Source organism: Micrasema longulum, unplaced genomic scaffold (genome assembly GCF_059751315.1).
Source record: "Micrasema longulum isolate JH-2025_06_02 unplaced genomic scaffold, ASM5975131v1 h1tg000490l, whole genome shotgun sequence".
NCBI classification, from domain to species: Eukaryota; Metazoa; Arthropoda; class Insecta; order Trichoptera; family Brachycentridae; genus Micrasema; species Micrasema longulum.
The window spans coordinates 182,236-201,136 of NW_028277687.1; the positions used below are offsets into that span (position 1 = coordinate 182,236).

The 18,901-nt window shown below is 31.3% G+C and overlaps 1 protein-coding gene across 2 annotated transcripts in view; it reads left to right on the forward strand.

Moving 5' to 3' along the window:
• ome (dipeptidyl peptidase 4 omega) overlaps positions 1-18,901 on the forward strand; it is a 112,179-nt gene that overhangs the window by 82,836 nt on the left and 10,442 nt on the right. For both annotated transcript variants that reach the window (XM_088227168.1, XM_088227169.1), the window contains exons 3-11: positions 7,201-7,432; positions 9,870-9,964; positions 10,969-11,043; positions 12,294-12,546; positions 14,081-14,250; positions 14,519-14,613; positions 15,821-15,932; positions 16,326-16,421; positions 17,352-17,494. In XM_088227168.1, the coding sequence (XP_088083294.1) occupies positions 7,201-7,432; positions 9,870-9,964; positions 10,969-11,043; positions 12,294-12,546; positions 14,081-14,250; positions 14,519-14,613; positions 15,821-15,932; positions 16,326-16,421; positions 17,352-17,494 (1,271 nt within the window). The remainder of the gene's footprint in view (positions 1-7,200; positions 7,433-9,869; positions 9,965-10,968; positions 11,044-12,293; positions 12,547-14,080; positions 14,251-14,518; positions 14,614-15,820; positions 15,933-16,325; positions 16,422-17,351; positions 17,495-18,901) is intronic.

Sequence of the window (18,901 nt, forward strand, 5' to 3'; positions counted from 1 at the left end):
AAAATAACCACAGATATAACCGAGATGCTGCATTTAGTATTCACAGAGAGACTGAAAGTGACAAGACTACAAAATGTGTTCAGAAGATTTATTATGATATCCACAGCAGCGTGAAAGGGAATCAACATTTTTAGAACAAATAGAAGTTCTGGAAGCAGTCAATAATGGGATGAGTAAAAACTAAGGGCGAAAACTTTTAATGTGCCACGGAGAACTCTTATAAAACCATACCATACCAAAACATAAAACCAAAAAGTGATTATCATTATGCCTAAATATATTTTGTGCATAAATGAGAAGCAAGCAGCTAGCTTATTTACAAAATTACTCGACTTTTTTTATGCACTACAATTTCATTTTAAGGTGATGTTCAAAACGACGATAATATTAATAATGAATAAAAAATCGTGTTTTGTAAAATTGTGAAATAGAACAGAGTAAACGCGCTGATGGAAAACATATTTTTTTATGTACCTGATCAAGATATGAACTCCTATTCGGTTGATAAGTGTCCTTGCGAATGCAATGACAAACAAATGAAAAAAAAAACAGTATTTTAGAAAATATTTGAAATCGCAATAAAAAAATATACTCTAACAGAGCTGGGGGAAATATTAAAACCAGAAAGTTGGTTTTTGGGAATTATTTTTAATGAAAATTTTTGTTTGTGATTTTCAAAATGACAAAATGCAATCGTTGCCGAACAGGAAATGCTGCGCGGAAGGACAAATTATTTTTCAATACTTTTTTTACGTATAAGATAACAATGTAAATAAATATATAATGAGCAATATAGATTCTTCATAATAACCCGTTTGCTTTATTTGTGTACTAGCTTCGTTTTTACCGTGTATAATGAATAATTGCGTCAATATTAATGGAATAGAATGTTGAGTTTCACTATCAGAACCACTAAAAATTTCAAAGATATTGGTGTACTTAAAATAATGTACACATCACTTGTAAGAAGCATTTTGGAGTACAACTCTACAATCTGGGCTCCTCATTATTCTAGGCACCAATATTATATTGAAAAGGCCCAAAATAAGTTTTTACGATTTATTAATTTTAAATTAGGTGTTAGTATTGAATATTTAAATTATAATTTGTTACTGTTTATTTTGAAAGTATTAAGACTAAGTGATAGGAGAGTTATAACTGATTTATTAAATTTATATAAAATAATCCATTCTATGTTTGACACCCCTGCAATTTTATCACTAATTAATTTCAATGTACCGAAAAGGACAACTCGGCAAACCTACCAATACTGTGGAAACAATACTTCGACATCATATGGTAAAAATGCAGTCATCAATAGACTTCACTCTCTAGGCAATGAGTACCAGGACGTTGGTGAATCATTTCACATGAAATTTAGTACATATAGAACGGCTCTTCTTCTTTATTTCATTGGTAATAGTTCTAGGTAACTATTTGTTACTATTGTTAAGAATTGTTTTAAACTTCTTTATTAGTGTTTTTTTTTCTTTTTTTGTTTCTTTTCTTGAATTAATTTATAAGTACAAAATATTTCTCTTCTACATTTTTTTTACATCATTTATATTTTTATACATAAATATATACTATTTACCTAAGTATTAGTTTTAAATAATAATTCATGTACATATTTTTTTTTAAATTTAAATTAAATCAAATTTTTTTTCTAAGTTTTTTTTAACTGGTTTAAAGTATTTCTATTTTCTTTTTATTCTATTTTATTTTATTATATTTTCTTTTTTTATCGATAATTCTATTACTGGTAATATTTTATTATTTTATATAGTTTATCTTTTTTAGACTTTCTTAATTTGTTAATTAATAATATTGTTTTAAACGCTCTGTATTACTTATGCTTACATGTATGTATATTTAATTGTATTTGTAACTAATGTGTAAAAGGCACTAAGTGCCGTTTATTAAAAAAATATTTAAAAAAATATATTTGCAGAAAGGCATGCTAATAATTGACTTTTGGGTCAGTTGGATTAAAAAGCTATTTTTAAATAAGTACAGTGAAATTCAGCATTTAGACTACCTTCAAATGAAAATACCTAAATTTAATATTTTGCAATCAAATTTTTATAAAATAAAGCGTAATATTTTGATAATTATATTACTCCGAAGTCAGACGATGCCTTAAAGTGCTTATACTTGGGTGCTTTACCCTAGAGATAGTATAATTTAACTAGTAATCTCATATGTATGTATATGATTTATGTATGCATATATATGTATGCGGATGACATAACCACATTTCTGATTATCGTAGGCAACTGAAATGGCTCAAAATTAGACAGCGGAGAGACTATCACTCCCTCTCACTTCTGTTCAATGTACTTCATAGTCCTAACGCTCCTATATACCTGTGTGAAAAATTTCAACGCTTATCAGTTCATGGTTTACCTCTTCGTTCTCATTCTCAAGGCACTCTCTTAATACCCATACACAATTCCTCTTTCTTCTCTAACTCATATAGTGTCCATGCGGCTCGACTGTGGAATCATCTCCCATCCACCATCAAAGATGTTACTACATTATCTCTGTTTAAATCACGTCTGAAGAAACATCTCCTTACTCTTCCTTAATCTCTCCTCCTTTCCTTTTTCCTCTTTCCTCTTTCCTCTTTTTTCCCATTGAGTAATAGTTTCGATTTAAGGTAATTTATAAACAAATACGTTTATTTCTATTTTTATATATCTTTAAATTTTTAATCTTTTTTTTTTTTTTCTATTGAATATGTTCTGTAACTTGAATTATAAAAATATAACTTTTATTTTATTGGTTGGTTGGAAGAAATTGCCATTTGGCAATAAGCCCGCCAATGTACAAATAACATTATGTACAAAAAGTTAAATAAATAAATAAATAAATAACGCGTGCATTTTGCATAAGTTTGTTCCAAATACAAATAATCAACTCCATCAAAAGTTCTAACGTTGTAATTATATATCTTTTTTTAAAATTACTGTCACTTTTTGTACCAACAATCCTGTTTACTATGTTTTCAATCAAAAACTGACTTTTCACGAATTTATTTCAAAGATATATCAATAATTTAAATAGGTAATGTACATTTTTATTTTTATCTACTCAAAAAACCCAATTTTTATGAAAAGCGTTTAAGTTTAGGATAATTACAGCCTCGTTAGTACAAATGGTAAAAGATTTCTGATTTTTATTCTCTTTCTTTACTTGGTTCCTCTTTCTCTCTCCTTCCAAACTCATTACCTGATTCCACTTTCCCCATTCTTTAACATGTATAACATAATATACTTTCATTTAATTTTACATGTGCAACCCTTATCTCCCCAACAGCCGTTATTTTTAATTAATTGCGTTTTTTATGTGCGTAATTAATTTTGGATATAATTATTTTTTTGTGCAAATTTTTCACCAACTCTTCTTTTGACCAGTCGGTTTTTTGGTTGGCTGGAAGATATTGCTTTTCTGCCAATGTACTTATTCTTTGTACTTGAAAATATAAATAAATAAACTTTAAAGTTTCTACTATTGTCATACAACCTGTCATTAAATATTTGAGATATGAAACTCAATCATTTGCAAATGTTTCTAAGGTGTTGATCTTTCGAAAAATATATGCCGTTGAGACAATAAAAAATAATGTTTCCGATTAAAAAACTTACGTGAATTAAAAATTTGCTTGAAAACGAATGAGTTTCCATACATTTGTACTACATCTTTGTAATGAAAACTTGGTCGGTCTTTTTTATTTCAATGCATTTTGTTTTATTATGTGCGTTTGAGTGTGTTCTCTGAATAATAGCAAATAAATAAAATCAAATAAAAAACGTTCAAGGATGCAACATTTTCTCATGCGTACCTGTCTGCTTTATAACTGATCCACGAATCTCTCTTGATATCGCTCTATAATATCAAATCATTAAAATTCTGTACAACAATGATTTGCGGTTAACCTTCAAATGCATCATCGTTGCGTCATTCTAAGATGTGTCAATCGTTCTTTGTAGTTATTTGAAAGGTTTATAGTTTTCACACACGTTCACTTTACCTTTTCACTTGACATTTGCAACCTCCATTGTTGTAATTTTTTTATCTATCGTTGTTACCTTTGGGCGCGATGCTTTCAACATTCTGTATTTGCTTTATGAAATTCCAACAAAATAGCCGCGAATCGCATAATTTCAGCTATCCCTAAAAAAGGCGTATGTGAAAAAGCACTCGCAGATTATTGATCCAAGGTTTAAATTTCCCTATACTATGATTACCTTAATGAGGAAATCCAGTGGCTTTTTAAATATTTTTTTATTTGTTATTAGACTATCAGACTAAGAATTTTTTTTTTTTGTATTTATGCATCACTATAAAGTTTTGTATTTTTTAAATTACTTCGCCCGTGACGCCTCTAGGTGTCGTCGGTGAGTTGTCCTATAAATATATATTTAAAAAGAGAACCCCGTACGTATGAAAACACTCTAAATATGGCTTCCCGGAAACCGGAAATTCAACACACCTACTTGATTGGCTATTTTAAACAGCTGTGTAGCACTAGAACTTGTAATGTTTTAAAGTAGTTCTCTCAAACATAACCAGATTTTCCAATTTAGTTGCGTAATATGCATTATATTTTTCTTCAGAATGATAGAACTGAATTTTCCTTTCTGAGAATTTAAATGCTGTTTTTTGCGACTTAGTGACTTCCATTTCTTGAAATCGAATTATTGTTAATTTGTGTAATACTAACTTGTTTTTGTAAACATAAATAACGGAATGGATTTCCTTTTCAATAAAAAAACTAGAAAAAAATAACCACCATAATATTATTATGAATTTATTAGGTACATACATGGCAAAATTAAATACATTAAAAACTGTATAATATAAATATATAGTACAACAGAGAGCGAAAACATTTTTAAGACGAGAGCATGGAAGTCTAGGCATTTACGGGGCTTATGACCTGTCATTTGGCTCGTTTAAGTGGCTCCTTTACATACATATTAACATTCACCATTCTGCCTATGTTTAAACATGAAATTTTCGTCAACTCTTCCATCTGTTGACTTGAATGAAGTACAAGAGCTAAAACTTTATTAACGTGGGTGAGATTCATCTGGCTGAATTATTTCACCTACTAGGCAACGCCTGAAAATAGTTTTTAAATTTTATGCTTCTTTTTATACCATTTAGTTTAATGACTATATCAAAATGTTTGTAGACAAGCTAAATTTCCTCTCTATGGATTGTCTAGACTTCCATATTTCTTTCTCAAAAATATTTTTTTTCTCCGTTGCAAAAAAAATAGATCTTACAAATCCCTAGGGAGGAAATCCAGCCAGAGTTTAAACATTTGGATTTACTCAATACATTATAGATTTATTAAAATTTTAAACATTGTTCATGAACAGATAACGCAACAATCAAAATTCTCAAGATTAAATGGATAGTAAAAAGAGGGAAATCTCTTCATATTCCCCTTTTAACCCTTAGTACCACATGCTATTTCTGGCCACGCATTTACACACGTGGGAGAGCATGGTCCTCCAAAAAGAAAAATCGTATATCATTACTATTTTTTATCACGACCAGTTTTTTTTAACGAAATAATTTAAATACTTTTTCTAAATGTCATAAGAGTGTTTATTTATGTCTTTTAACGTAAAAATAGACATTTCTGGCGTCAAACAAAACAAGTTACAAAAACACGTTAAATTTGAAGAGTCAACTTTAGAAAATAGTTATGTATTAAAATTATTAATAAAAAATAAACCAAGTCTTTTTTATAGTTACTCTTATCTTATAAATTACAAAATATGCATAAAAATCTATAAAAATACTCAAACATCTCAAATCACAAGGGGAATGCACAATGTACTTAGCAAATATAAAAAATCCGTCAACTTCAGAAACCTTATTTCAATCTCAATATTTTTTGTCAAAATAATGTTTATGGTCTAATCAATATTTTTCCTGGCATTTGGCATATATTTTTACGTCTACAGAAAGATTACGACACACATTATTCTTACATTTCTACCACACTCTTGGAGTGTTGCTGTTTGTCGTGGGCACAAGCGATTTCTTAGTTCTCTTTTTTTGGCTCGGTCCTTGTGCAGATTGATCTCCAGGTAGCTCAACACCAACCTCACGGAAAAACTTGTCAATCATATCTTCAGTAAATAGACAAAACCATGCTTCCAATGGAGACATATTAATCTTGGCTTGTGCAGGACCTCTAAGACCAGGTAAATGAATAATAATGTTATGTCTTGGCACCCGTGATCTCGATGGTGGTAAGTACTTTACATCATTTGTAAATGTTTCTGCCATAAAAAGCACTGCTGTTTCGGCTTTGTTTATCGTTGTCACTTGAGTCTTCATTTTCAAAGATACTTTCCGCTTTTTCTTCACTTTCGGTATCGTGATCACTGATTTCAGACTCCACGTCACTTAAATTTCGTAAAAAATGTCCTCATTCAGGTTTTCCTCAGAGTCTAAGTCATTTTACAGATATTCTATTTGCTAGGGATTCAAATGTTTATCCATAGTGCGCCACAAACCTACAAAAAACAAATAATAGAGTAAATGAAACTACCAACTAACTAACGTAATTACACTCGTGGGGGACTAGGCTCCCCCATCGACTCGTAGCTCTTGATCTAAGCACAGTAGCCGGGTGCGCATCCACTCCCCGCGAGACCTTAGGCAGCACTGGGAATACACGAACGCACAACCGCGTTGCGTTTCAAACACTTAAAATATTTTCTAAAATGTGAGTGGTGGGGGACCCTACTCCTCCACGTGTGGTGTTAAGGGTTAAAATAACCCTTACGTACCTTTCAACTTTATAATACAATGCGAGTATCAATCTTCTGTTTACGATTTTGAAAAACACAAAACAATTTTTTTTAATATTACTGCACAGCATTAAAAAATAAATTATTACGTTACTATTTTTAAGAATATTTCCAAATTATTTTTATTTGCGTGTCAACGGATACAAATATAATAACGAAGGAGCTGAGTACAATATATTTTAATTTAAAAACAGTACTGAAATTAGGTAGGTACATTTATAAGGATCCTTTTAAAATACATAGATAATTACCGGTTGTGATGAAAATTGTCTATTCTAAATATTAGATGTTTTGTTCTTTGCATGCAATGTTCGAAATGTTTCAACCCCGTTATTACACTAATCTATCAATAAAGAAGTAGTTCTCCCACTTACAGGAGCTGATGGAAAAGTCTAATCGCAGGAAACTGCGAATATGGCTCATGTGGGTTGTGATCGTCATCCTGGTGGTGGCGCTGATAGTCACCGCCGTCATACTGCTCACCAAGAGGGGCGGCGGAGGCGGGGAGGAAATACTCACCAAACCGATTACCCTGGATGACGTCATGAACGGAAAACTTACTGCGTTCAGGTTCAATGCTACTTGGGTGTCAGGTAATTTTATTTCTTTATTTTGATTAATTCATTCTTGTGTGGCTGTGGTGTAACGCAAGTCTACATAGGATCCAAGATTTGATATATATATCTCTCTTATTTATTTGATCAATGAGACATTTTCACACCGGATTTGGAAAGTAAAACTGGTATAAATATGATGGATTTGAATAAAAAAAATATTTATCCTTACTATGCGAAGAATAATTTTACGAATGAAAATGATGCCAATAAATACCACAATAAATCCGTTGTACTGTATAAGAAAGAACACGAGAAAACAACTTATAACAAGTAAGACAGACGCTGTTCTGTGGCCGGTGTTTGTGTGAAAGAGACAAAAACAAAATAAGAAATTCGTTCAATCAGTCGGTTATTGGCAGTAAGTGAGAGTGCGCGCTTGCTATATGACCGGCGTATTTATGATTTTAAATGTATTTTGCTTTAACGGCTCTATATTTAATATCAGTTTTATAAATGATGGAAAAGAAACTATTGAACAGTATGTCTTTATGTTTTTTTTTCTTTTTTCAGAATATTCTGTCTTTTACTTGAAATAACACAATGTTACATCACCGCGTGTAAGGGAATTTCATAGCACAGCCTTTTTAGAGTTAAAGCCAATAATTTATGTTTCCGCAAAATTGTAAATATACAAGTTTATTGGATGGGGACAGGCGAGTTAAAGGCCGTTTGCACGTAGGCAATACGATATTACTTTGTCCCAGGACTCGACCATTGTCCACATATAAACAGCAATTTGTAGGACAATACGTTGTCCCGAGACATCACCACCGATAAGGATGGGCAGGCTATCTCCGCGGAACAATGTTTTTCTCGGCAAAGTACCCAAATTTGAGTGATACATAACAGCGGAACAATGGTTACCGATAAAAAAAATCTGCCGAAAATGGCGGCAGAAAACAATCGTTTTTATACCTATTTAGTTCGTCCTTTAACGATTCCAATACATCTCAGTATAAATTTGATTAATGTCGGCTTCGCGGTGCAGTGGTCAGCGCGTTTGCCTACCATGCAAGAGGTCTCGGGTTCGATTCACAGTCCCTGAACTGGCACCTGAAGCCTAAGACTTACCATCTTCCCTTTAAGTAATAAAATTGATCAAAATACGGACCAATGCAGTGCCTTATGCACAATTAGGTGCGGAAATGAATGATGACGATGATGATAAAATCAAGATATTAAAAAAAAACACTATCGATATTTATCATTAGCGTGTCTCTATGGTTTTGCTTTTTTGATAAATTGTTTCTTATGGGTGCTAGAACCATCTGAAAACCCAAAAAAGCGTCCAGTTTTATCTCCCGTTTTCAGACGTACGGTATGCAAATATAATTTAAAAAATTAAAAACAGAAAATATTCCGACATAGAAAATTTCATTCTGTAAAAATAACCAAATCGGCTATTTTTTTTAAAAAATGTCGATTTTAGTTATGCAAAATAAGAGTTTTACACGCCTAGCGGCGCAGTTGCGAAGCTCTTCTTAAAGTTACAGGAGTGGACTGATAGGAATATGGTTTTAAAATATAATAATCGTAAGGTCATTTTTTTTGCATTCTTCAAAGTCCACATAATCAAATAAGATTTTGTTATTGTCTTTTGCGTCTTCCTTTATATTTTTTGGTAGATAATATACATTTAAATACCCCAATTTACAGATTCAAAACCCTGTTAGTATGTGAAATTAAGCTCAATATTCTTAACCCATTTACTATTAACGGCTCAATTAACTCAGAGTAAACGAGCCTTTGTACCAACATATGATTTTAGATGATACATGTTTAATAGGCAAACTATTAGCTCGGTGCAAACTGTTTTGACCTGTTCCTCCCAGTTAAATTAATAATCTATAATTTCTAAGTACTCATTTTTTTGCACATCTGTTTTTAAACATACACAGTCTTGTAGAGCTGTATGCAGGCATCTGCATGTATGTGTTTGTGCATTCACATATAATGAAAAACTTCAGTCCTACGGAAAATTTGATAAAATAAATATTTTCTTGCGCGCGGTTGAAATTGGGGCCTTAAATCATTGTAAAGCGGAGTTTCTTGAAAACGGCCGAAAAATTATAAAAACTATTTCTGTAAAGTTGAACTACTTCGAACGACGTCATTAGTTCATATTTATCAACCAATGATAAGAGTTATGGAAGATTTCTTGTTTGCTTACCGTCAACGGACCAATGGGCAGAACTGATCGAGAATAAGCGGAAGAAAACTTTTGGCGATACACACGGAGTTATTTCAGAAATACAAAACTTTAAAAAATCTAAGCGCTGATAATACGGTATATAAAAATAGAAAGAAAAAAATTGACCTTATTTAATAGTCTATTAACAGATACAAAAAATAATAAAACCACTGAACTTCCTCATTGCATTTGCTAATCAAATCAAAATGTTTTTTGTTACAGATGAAGAACTAACCTTTATTGATGATGAAGGTAATTTAATGCTTTATAACGCTACATCCGATGCAGCAACCATTCTATTATCAAAGGACAATCAAGTAAGTAATAATTGCTCGAACAATAGCTACTCCATTTGAATGCATATCTTACCTTTAATTACTTTAATTAGTTAAACAACAATAGCCTGTAAAAAACAAGTGGTTTGTGTTTACATTAAATCACAAATAATATTTATTAATATAATCTTCAACCGTTAACTGTATTGGCGCTTGAAAAAAACGTCAATTTTCTTCGTCTTCCTTTATTTATTGGCTTTTTCACTTCCCTACACACCTACAATCGACAACTGAAATACAAAAAATAAACAATAGTACTATGTAATTATAAATAGATACACTGATTAGCGTGATTGATGCGTGGTGTCACGCCCTGGGTTTAATTTCTGGCATGATCTACATTAAATTACTTATTATTATAATAATTCATAATATACTGAATTTTCACTCGAATATTTATGTGGTTTGGATCTAGAAGGGCCAGTGTCAGATTTCATATTTTTCTTGCCACTGTTTGTAGATGTCAATATTCAACTATTTTACCCACACATGCATATGTAGGTACATGTGTTATGTTTTTTAAAAATAAAAACGTCAAACAGTTCATTATAATGCCACAAAATGGCAAAACAATTACTCTCCTGTAATATTACGACAAACGACATTGGCTCTTATAGATCCAAGCGACAAATTTTATCGTTCTTGCGTACAAAAACATGGACTGATCATTTTGTCTTTTTGTAACAAATCATCAAGACATTTTTTTATATTTTTATTTTATTCTATTAACATAAACGGCAAATCTGCCTTTTACAAACATTTGTAATATTAACATATTTGGCTTAATATGCTGCAGTTATTGTACCAGTACCCATTGCACCATTATTGGGAAAATATGAAGAAGATTACATGGGTGGAGACGTTGTCACCAATGTGATGATAAATCTCATATAATATTAATTTGTGGGTACAAATGTAATCCTAATATCTCTATGTATAATTATCTGTAACTGTTTGCAAAGTTTATATTTATTGTGATTTTACAGATTCTTTCTACATCATTTGACCAACAATTCTCAGCTGACAAGAAGTTTTTATTGCTTGCTTTCAGTTATAGAAAGGTAAAAGGTATTATAATTTTATACTTTCAATGCCGTATGGTTAAAAAAACTTTTTTGGAATAAAAAAACGTATTATCACATTTTCACATAGGAGATTTTTTAAATACAACTTTCGCTACTTCGGGTGTACTAAAATAATCATTGTTCTAATACTTTCTGAAACAGCAGTTGAACAATACAAGACAACCACTTTGGAATGAGCTACCTCTTCATATAAAAAATGCGCTTTCTCTAGCCATCTTGAAAAACGCTTGAAACATTATTATTTATCCTCAGGATCCTGGACTCCCTGAATTTTACTGTTTAAAAAAAAAACCTTTTTCTTTCCCTGGTTCCTCTTTTTCTTTTTTCCTAACTCATTATCTGATACCACATTCCTCATCATTTAACAAGTATATGTAATTTAAAAAAAGTTTAAATGTGCAAGCCTTATTTCCCAATTAAAAAACAGCTGTCTTTTTTATGTTTGTATCTTTTGATATATATATATTTATGGTTTTTTAGGACAAATTTTTGTCCAACCTTCTTTTGGCCGGTCTGTTTTTTGGTTGGCTGGAAGATATTGCTTTTAGCAATAAGTCCGCCAAAGTACTTATTATAATATTATATTAATAATAAATATTCTAAGTAATAAATAAAGTAACGAGTTAGAACATAAAACAACAAAAAAATATATCTGTGACTAATCTGTGAAGCATCTATGCATCCGCTATTCAAAATTCAAAATTCCAATTACTTAAACGTCAAACTGACAGTTTGACTGACGTTTTGATTTGAATCAAATTTACATTCCTGTAATTAATGCATATTTTTGTTAAAATATTGCTATTCTCAAGGACTGTGTATTTCAGATAATTTGTTTTAAACTCACAAAATATATCTCCACGTAATATGAATCATATTTGCTATTTTTGAAAACTTAAAATATCTGATGACTGACGATACGCGGATTTTTTTAGCATGTCGGAACACGAAAACAACTTTAATGATTCCAAATTAAAGATTAATGCATAATGCTTTTCGTCTTTACTTCAAGTAATAAATGCATAGTTAAGAGAATTCTTAAAACTACAATTTGTATGCAAATGAAGTGCCATTGTTAGATTCGAATAAAAGTAAACTAAATGGAACACTGAGTGACAAAAAATATGAGCAAATCACAGTTAATGACTTTTTATTATAAGCATGCAGGTACTTGATTACATTTATATTATTATGTAACCTAAAATTAAGTTTTATTTTTATTTCAGCTCTATAGGCATAGCTATACTGCGCAGTATGTGGCCATTGAATTACAGACGGGAGAACAACAACTTATTACTCCAGATCTTAATGAAACATATTTAGAATTGGCAGTTTGGGGTCCGCAAGGAAACGCTATTGCATTTGTTCAAAATAATAACATTTTCTATCGAAGCCATGTCACTGCTCCGACAATTCAAATTTCGAGTGATGGCGTACCTGGAACCATATATAATGGAGTAGCTGATTGGGTATATGAAGGTATTATTTCTCATAAATTATTTGTATTCAAAACAGAATAATACATAACACTTAATAATTGTGAATATGGAGCTCCTACACCAGTTAGAGATTTTTTTTATTTACATTAATATAAATTTCTACACGTATAACATTTTCATTATTTTTTATTTTATTTTTTACAGTAACTAAAATCCCACCGAGCCACTTACTGTGGCTTGTTGGTGGAGATTTAAATTAATACTTAGCATAAATATATTGTTTATAAAATCAATGAACAGATATTATTAATAGCTTATTAATATTTTTTTTTTTGTAAATTTTATTTGTTCTAAAAATTTATTTTAATGTGCCAATATGTCTTCTTGCTCATACTGATCATCGTGGTTTCGGATATGACAGAGTTTAAAGAACACCCTGTATAGATACGAAAAAACTTTTTTTTTTGTAAATACAAGAAAGAAAATATATAAAATAAGAATATGTACATATAAAATAGTTCAATAACTATGCATATATAAAATTTTGATCGAGTAGCCACTCTCTTATTTTGCTTTTGTTACATAGTATGTTAAATTTAAGTTCATTTGGTAAATTAAATATGCTAGGTACTAAATAATGAAAAGATCTATTAGTGTACTTATTGCAGAAGAAACGATGTTGATGCTCAATGTATATTTCTTACATGCTGAATTTCAGTGTGAGTGACGGCGAGAACTTAATCGAACTTAATGAGCAGAACCAAGTCAACTAAACAATGTTACAACTCCTCTTGCCCTTTAATAAAGTAGGAAGTCGATACCCTCAAGTCATCTGATTTCATTTTTAAGAGTTAACGTCCCGTGTGTAATAAGTTGGCCTTGCACAATATAATGTACTGTGCTAAAACACAAAAAGCAAACTTGCTGTCGTCGGTCAATGTCCTAGATCTGGTGAAAAAATGTACTGACAGTTCTTCCCCTGTGGTGAGATGGTCTCATGTTACATACGGTAATGCTCCTGTTGAACAGGCGAACCTTATTGATTATGATTGATGCGCTAAGTACTGCTGATATTAGTATCCAGGTAAAGTGCTGACAATGCTATTCTTGAATTTGCCGACATCAATTTTGACCCATGTCATAAGTAATAATGAGACAGTCAATCAAGATGTTGGTGCTGGTATTCATGAACTGTAGGATTTCTCTTGTTTGTGGATATAAAGTTCGATGTTCTGAGATAACTAGCAAAATGCTTGTTTTGTTTCTCACATAGAAGACACTCACTCATTAAGGTACCAAATATTTTTAACCTTGCTAAGTGTGATTTCGCACCACAATACCCCAATGACATTTAACAATCAGCAGAAGTTCACTGCTCCTCCCCATGAACCAACCCCAGTGGCTCTTTGGTATGTCTTGTATCAGAGCAATGTATATTTTTTATAGAGTTTATTCCACTGTTCCGTTCATCTTACCAGCAATACTTTATTGTGGCGACTAGAATATCTTCAAATGGTTAAGGGAGTATTTAGTAAGTTATTTGATTTTATTCTTATATCATTATTATATTTCAGAGGAAATATTTGGGACAAACAAGGCACTTTGGTTTTCTAAAGATGGTTCCCACATGGCCTATGTTAAGTTCAATGACAGTTTAACTCGTGTGATGGCCATTCCATTCTATGGACATGCTGGAGATCCAGATTCTCAATACACCAGGCAGCTCTCTATTCGGTATCCTAAGGTATAATGATATTACTAAATCAGTTTTCACTACCATGCACTTACATGTTCTTAATATTTGTTAATCTTATGAGACTTCATGCTGCGTTGACCTGATTTTCTCATCAGATTTCATTTTGTTTTGTGAACAGCAATCGGTCTCCGAAAGCATTTGACGATTCATTACTATTTTGATGTTGTTAAAATGTTGTATATTATTACCATACAATTTGATATTTTTAAGCATATATAATATTAAATAAGACATCTGTATTACTTTTTTGTCCTAGGCAGGTACCACAAACCCTACTGCTGATGTGATTTTAGTAAAGCTGACTGAACCAATAGGGATAACAAACCTCCCTACTCCGGAATCACTAAATGAGTAAGAGCAGTTTTCATTTTTCCAGTGCTACATTTAAAAAAAAAAGTTTATTCTTTAAAACTGAATTATTAATCAATTTCTTAGATTTTCACAGCCATTCAGATATACAATGAGGTTTTTTTAGGTTATTATGCCATGTCTCGTTCGCATTATTTGAACCAATCTGAATCAATCGGATTACCGGGTCCATCATCGTGAAATTTGTGTGACCGGGACCCTCTCGATGATAATGATATTTCAACAGTGCTTTATTTATTTAGTTTTTTATTGTTTACTTTTTAGCAGAAGCATTTGACAAATTATCTACTCTGCTCAATGTTTATTTTTTGTAAATTTATTGATATAATTTTAAGTTGCTAGAATTCCACTCATCCATGCGCTTTGTAGCTGCAAAACGATTGGTAATCTAGCTTCAATACGTAAATTTTATCAATTATCAAATACCTAAATTTTGTAAATGGGGTCGAGAATTTCAACCATCCATGCGCTCAGTAGCTGCAAGACTTGTTATAATCTAACTCACATTTTTAAAAAGGAATTTTTTATGTTTATTTTAATGTCATTCAAACACTAAACTTCATTGTGTAAATGGGAGCTAGATTTTTTACCGTTCATGCGCTTCACAGCTGCAAGACGTGCTGTAATCTAGCTCCTATCAGCTATAATATAAATAGTCATAATTGGAAACGAGGAACTAGAATCCCAATCGTCTATGCGCTCTGTAACTGCAAGACGTGCTGGGATATTTATTTACTGTACAGCGCCCATGAGGTGATTTTCACAATAATGGGGCTGTACAAATTATCCAACTTTGATAATATTATTAATAATCAATAACCCAGAATGCTTCATTGCGCATTTGAATTGTGAAAACAAGTGTCCAAAATTATTTTTACATAAGTTATTCTATTGACTAACTATTCTTCATATTTCTCGCTAGTGACTGATTGATTATAAGAATCATACATTTTCTTATTCCTTATCTATGATTGCATAATAATATGGTTTTCTTTACACTGTTGTAAAAATTCATTTGTGCTCATAAGTAATATAATATGTATTACTTTCTTCTAGGAAGCTGTTTGAATTAATTCACGTTTACTTCAACTCAAATAATTTGAAGATCGAATCTAAAAAGAAAACTGTGATTTTATAAATACCCTATTGAATTAGTAAACTGAAATTAATAGATTGATATTTGTTTCAGGCCATTGGTAGCATCTGTAACATTTGCCACTAACTCAACTGTTGCTATTACATGGACCAACAGAGTGCAAAATGAATCCGTGGTTGTTTTATGTGATACAACATGTCGACAAGTAAGTATTAAGAAATAAGAATGTTGCATAAAATAATAATAAGGAAAATTTAAAGCCTGGATCTTTTGGTATTAAGGCTTCTGATTTTTATATTTTGTATATATTTATATATATTACGAAAGTCAAAATTGTTAATTCATTTAAATGATTTGTAATATTATTCAGGTATGTATATAATATTATTAATTTGATCAGACATACATTGCTTACAACCATTTTTTTACTTATACACAATAGTTTCTATATCACTATTACTCTTAAACTATGTATAATGAAACTAGATTTTGAATTGAAGTAATGGAAGGAATTATTCTTGCTTAACCTAAGTAGGCACTGTCATAGGATTACCTAATATAATTTTTTATAAGTTCATGTTGGTAATATTTTTTGCAGATTTTCGATTATTCTGAAAGTGAAGGATGGGTCGAAGTTTTAGAAGCGCCTATTTTTATACAACAAGGAAGATCATATTTGGCAATATTGCCCGAAGTAAGTCAAAATTCCAAGTCACTTTATTATTAATTTACCTGTGTCCAGGCGGATGAAGAATAAAGTTTTGTTTGCGAAATAAAACCAGAATCCTGGTCGAGAGTTTTTGACTCGATGGCTACTCTCAGGTAAAAATCCTAAATAAGGAAATCAGATGGAGATACGTCCGCCTCGTTGTGAAGTGGTTAGCATGTTCATCTACCTTTCTTGAGGTCCTGGGTTCGATTCCTAACAGGGTAGATTTGAAATATTGATTTTAAAGGTTATTAATAAAAGTTTTAAAACTGCAGTATTTCATTATTCCTGGCCTGGCACCTGAACCGTGGAACTGATCACGTTACCTTTGTGTAACAGATGATCGAAATACGCTGCATTTGGTTTACCAATACAGTGCCCTATGCACCACTTGGTGTGGAAACGAAAAAGATAATGATGATTATTTAAAAAAAAACATTACTAATAGTTTTACAATCACGCACAGTTGCTGTGTTTATGGATTTTTTCAGCTTTGGATGTCATTAATTTAGGGTGGTAATGGGTAAAACTAATTTATTTTTATTTTTACATAATATATGTAGTTATCACTGTAAGAGTACAAATTAACCAAACTACCAAATCCTGCTATTTTGTATCTTTAATATAATATGACATATTTTTTATGACTACAGTAGCTGATACTTACATGGATTACTTACCTACTTACTTTTCTCAGCATAAAATTCAGTGGCTAAATTTCAAACCAAAAGTGTTCCATTTTCATTATTTTGTTTTTTTTTCTTTTTCATGTATCTTTGCAAATTTGAATAATATCTGCTTATTCACCTCCGTTTTTTTTTTACATTTCTCTTTTTAATATAAACTATTTATGTACTTTCTATCTACAATCGGAATCCAGGTACATCCTGATATAATCTGATTTCATTTCCACAGGCAATTGGCAATGATTCGTGGAGACAGGTGGCCAAAGTTTCACAAATTACATTAAATATCAACTCTTGGAAGAAAACATCATTAACTAAAGTTCCTAAAACTGTTACATCATTATTGCATTGGGACGAAGAAGCGCAAGTATTGTAAGTGTATTATTAATTTGTAATTTTCAGCTTGGAATAATATTTGTGTGTTTGTTTTAACGGTAATAACTATAAAGAATATTCTGGATGTGGTTAAAAAAATCATATCAAAGTTAAAGAATCTTGGTCATGTTTGTCAACAGACTTGAAAACTTATAAACATTTTTTTTAGAATAATTAGTAAATTAAGATGGTTGCTGTGTGCTTTTCTTTGTTTGTCATACAGTATTTTGTTAAAATTTACTCCGCATCACACACCCCATCAAACACCTCATTTTTGTGTTGAAATCTGGTGTCAAATGGAGATTTTTGTGTCACTGCATTATTAAAGTATTTTATTTTTTAACTGTCAATTATTATTTGAATTAAAATGGGCAGAAACCTATGCTTATGTGCCTGTATCTATTTATCTGTGGTGTCTATTTTTCAACAGATGCTTGAGTAATGTTATGCTTTAATAATATAATGCTATAATGCAATACGAATAGCGAGGCAACATACGATTCTATTGTGGCACTTCAGTTAATGACAAGACACATTAAAAGTGCAAGGCCGATTGCATTTAAATTCACGAGCCTTTCTTCTCTTTATTTGCTAACTGACTACGCAGTAAATTTGCTATGCAGTCAATTTCACCATCTGTAATAGCAAAATTATTTAATTACATTGCAATTGTGAAAAACTGAACGCATTCATAGTGTCGGTGGGCGCGATTTTGGCAAAAATTATATTTTAACATGGAGGGATTTTGAACTCTTATAGAATGTTCCCTAATCATACGATACGCGTGGGACCAATAGCAGGCTAGCTTTCTGAAGAAGAATAGTATCGGGGATTGAAGAAAATAATGTGTTGATTTTAAAAACAGTATTTCCTGTCTCCTGGAAAAAGTTGATTTAGTAGATTGGAGGTAATCACGCCGACCGACGATATATTATTTAATTTGTAAATACAATCTAATTAATGAAATAAATAGACGATTCTTAAGGTTTTTAATGATATTTTTTACATTATTACAAAGCACACAAATCATTGTCACATATGTACAGGCTCACACACCGCTTTAGCTAACAACACCGCGTTCATTTTTGCTCTTTTTACAGGACGATGTAAAAACTGCTTATTTGATTGAAAATGGAATTAGTCTTATGGTTTTTAATAGGCGACAGTTTATGGATTAACATTTCATTTTAATACATTTAATGACGTAATTTAGTTGAGCTTTAAATAAAATAAACACTTTTTTCGGCACCCTGTAAAAATAACAAAACTATTAGCTAAAGGACAATATAAAATTCTGATAAAATAAACTCTGGCAGTTCATTTCTTTACGTTTTGTAAACTTCTTGGCAGCCTCCGAGATGTAGTGGTCAAGACGCTTGACTCATACGCGGAAAGTTCCGGGTT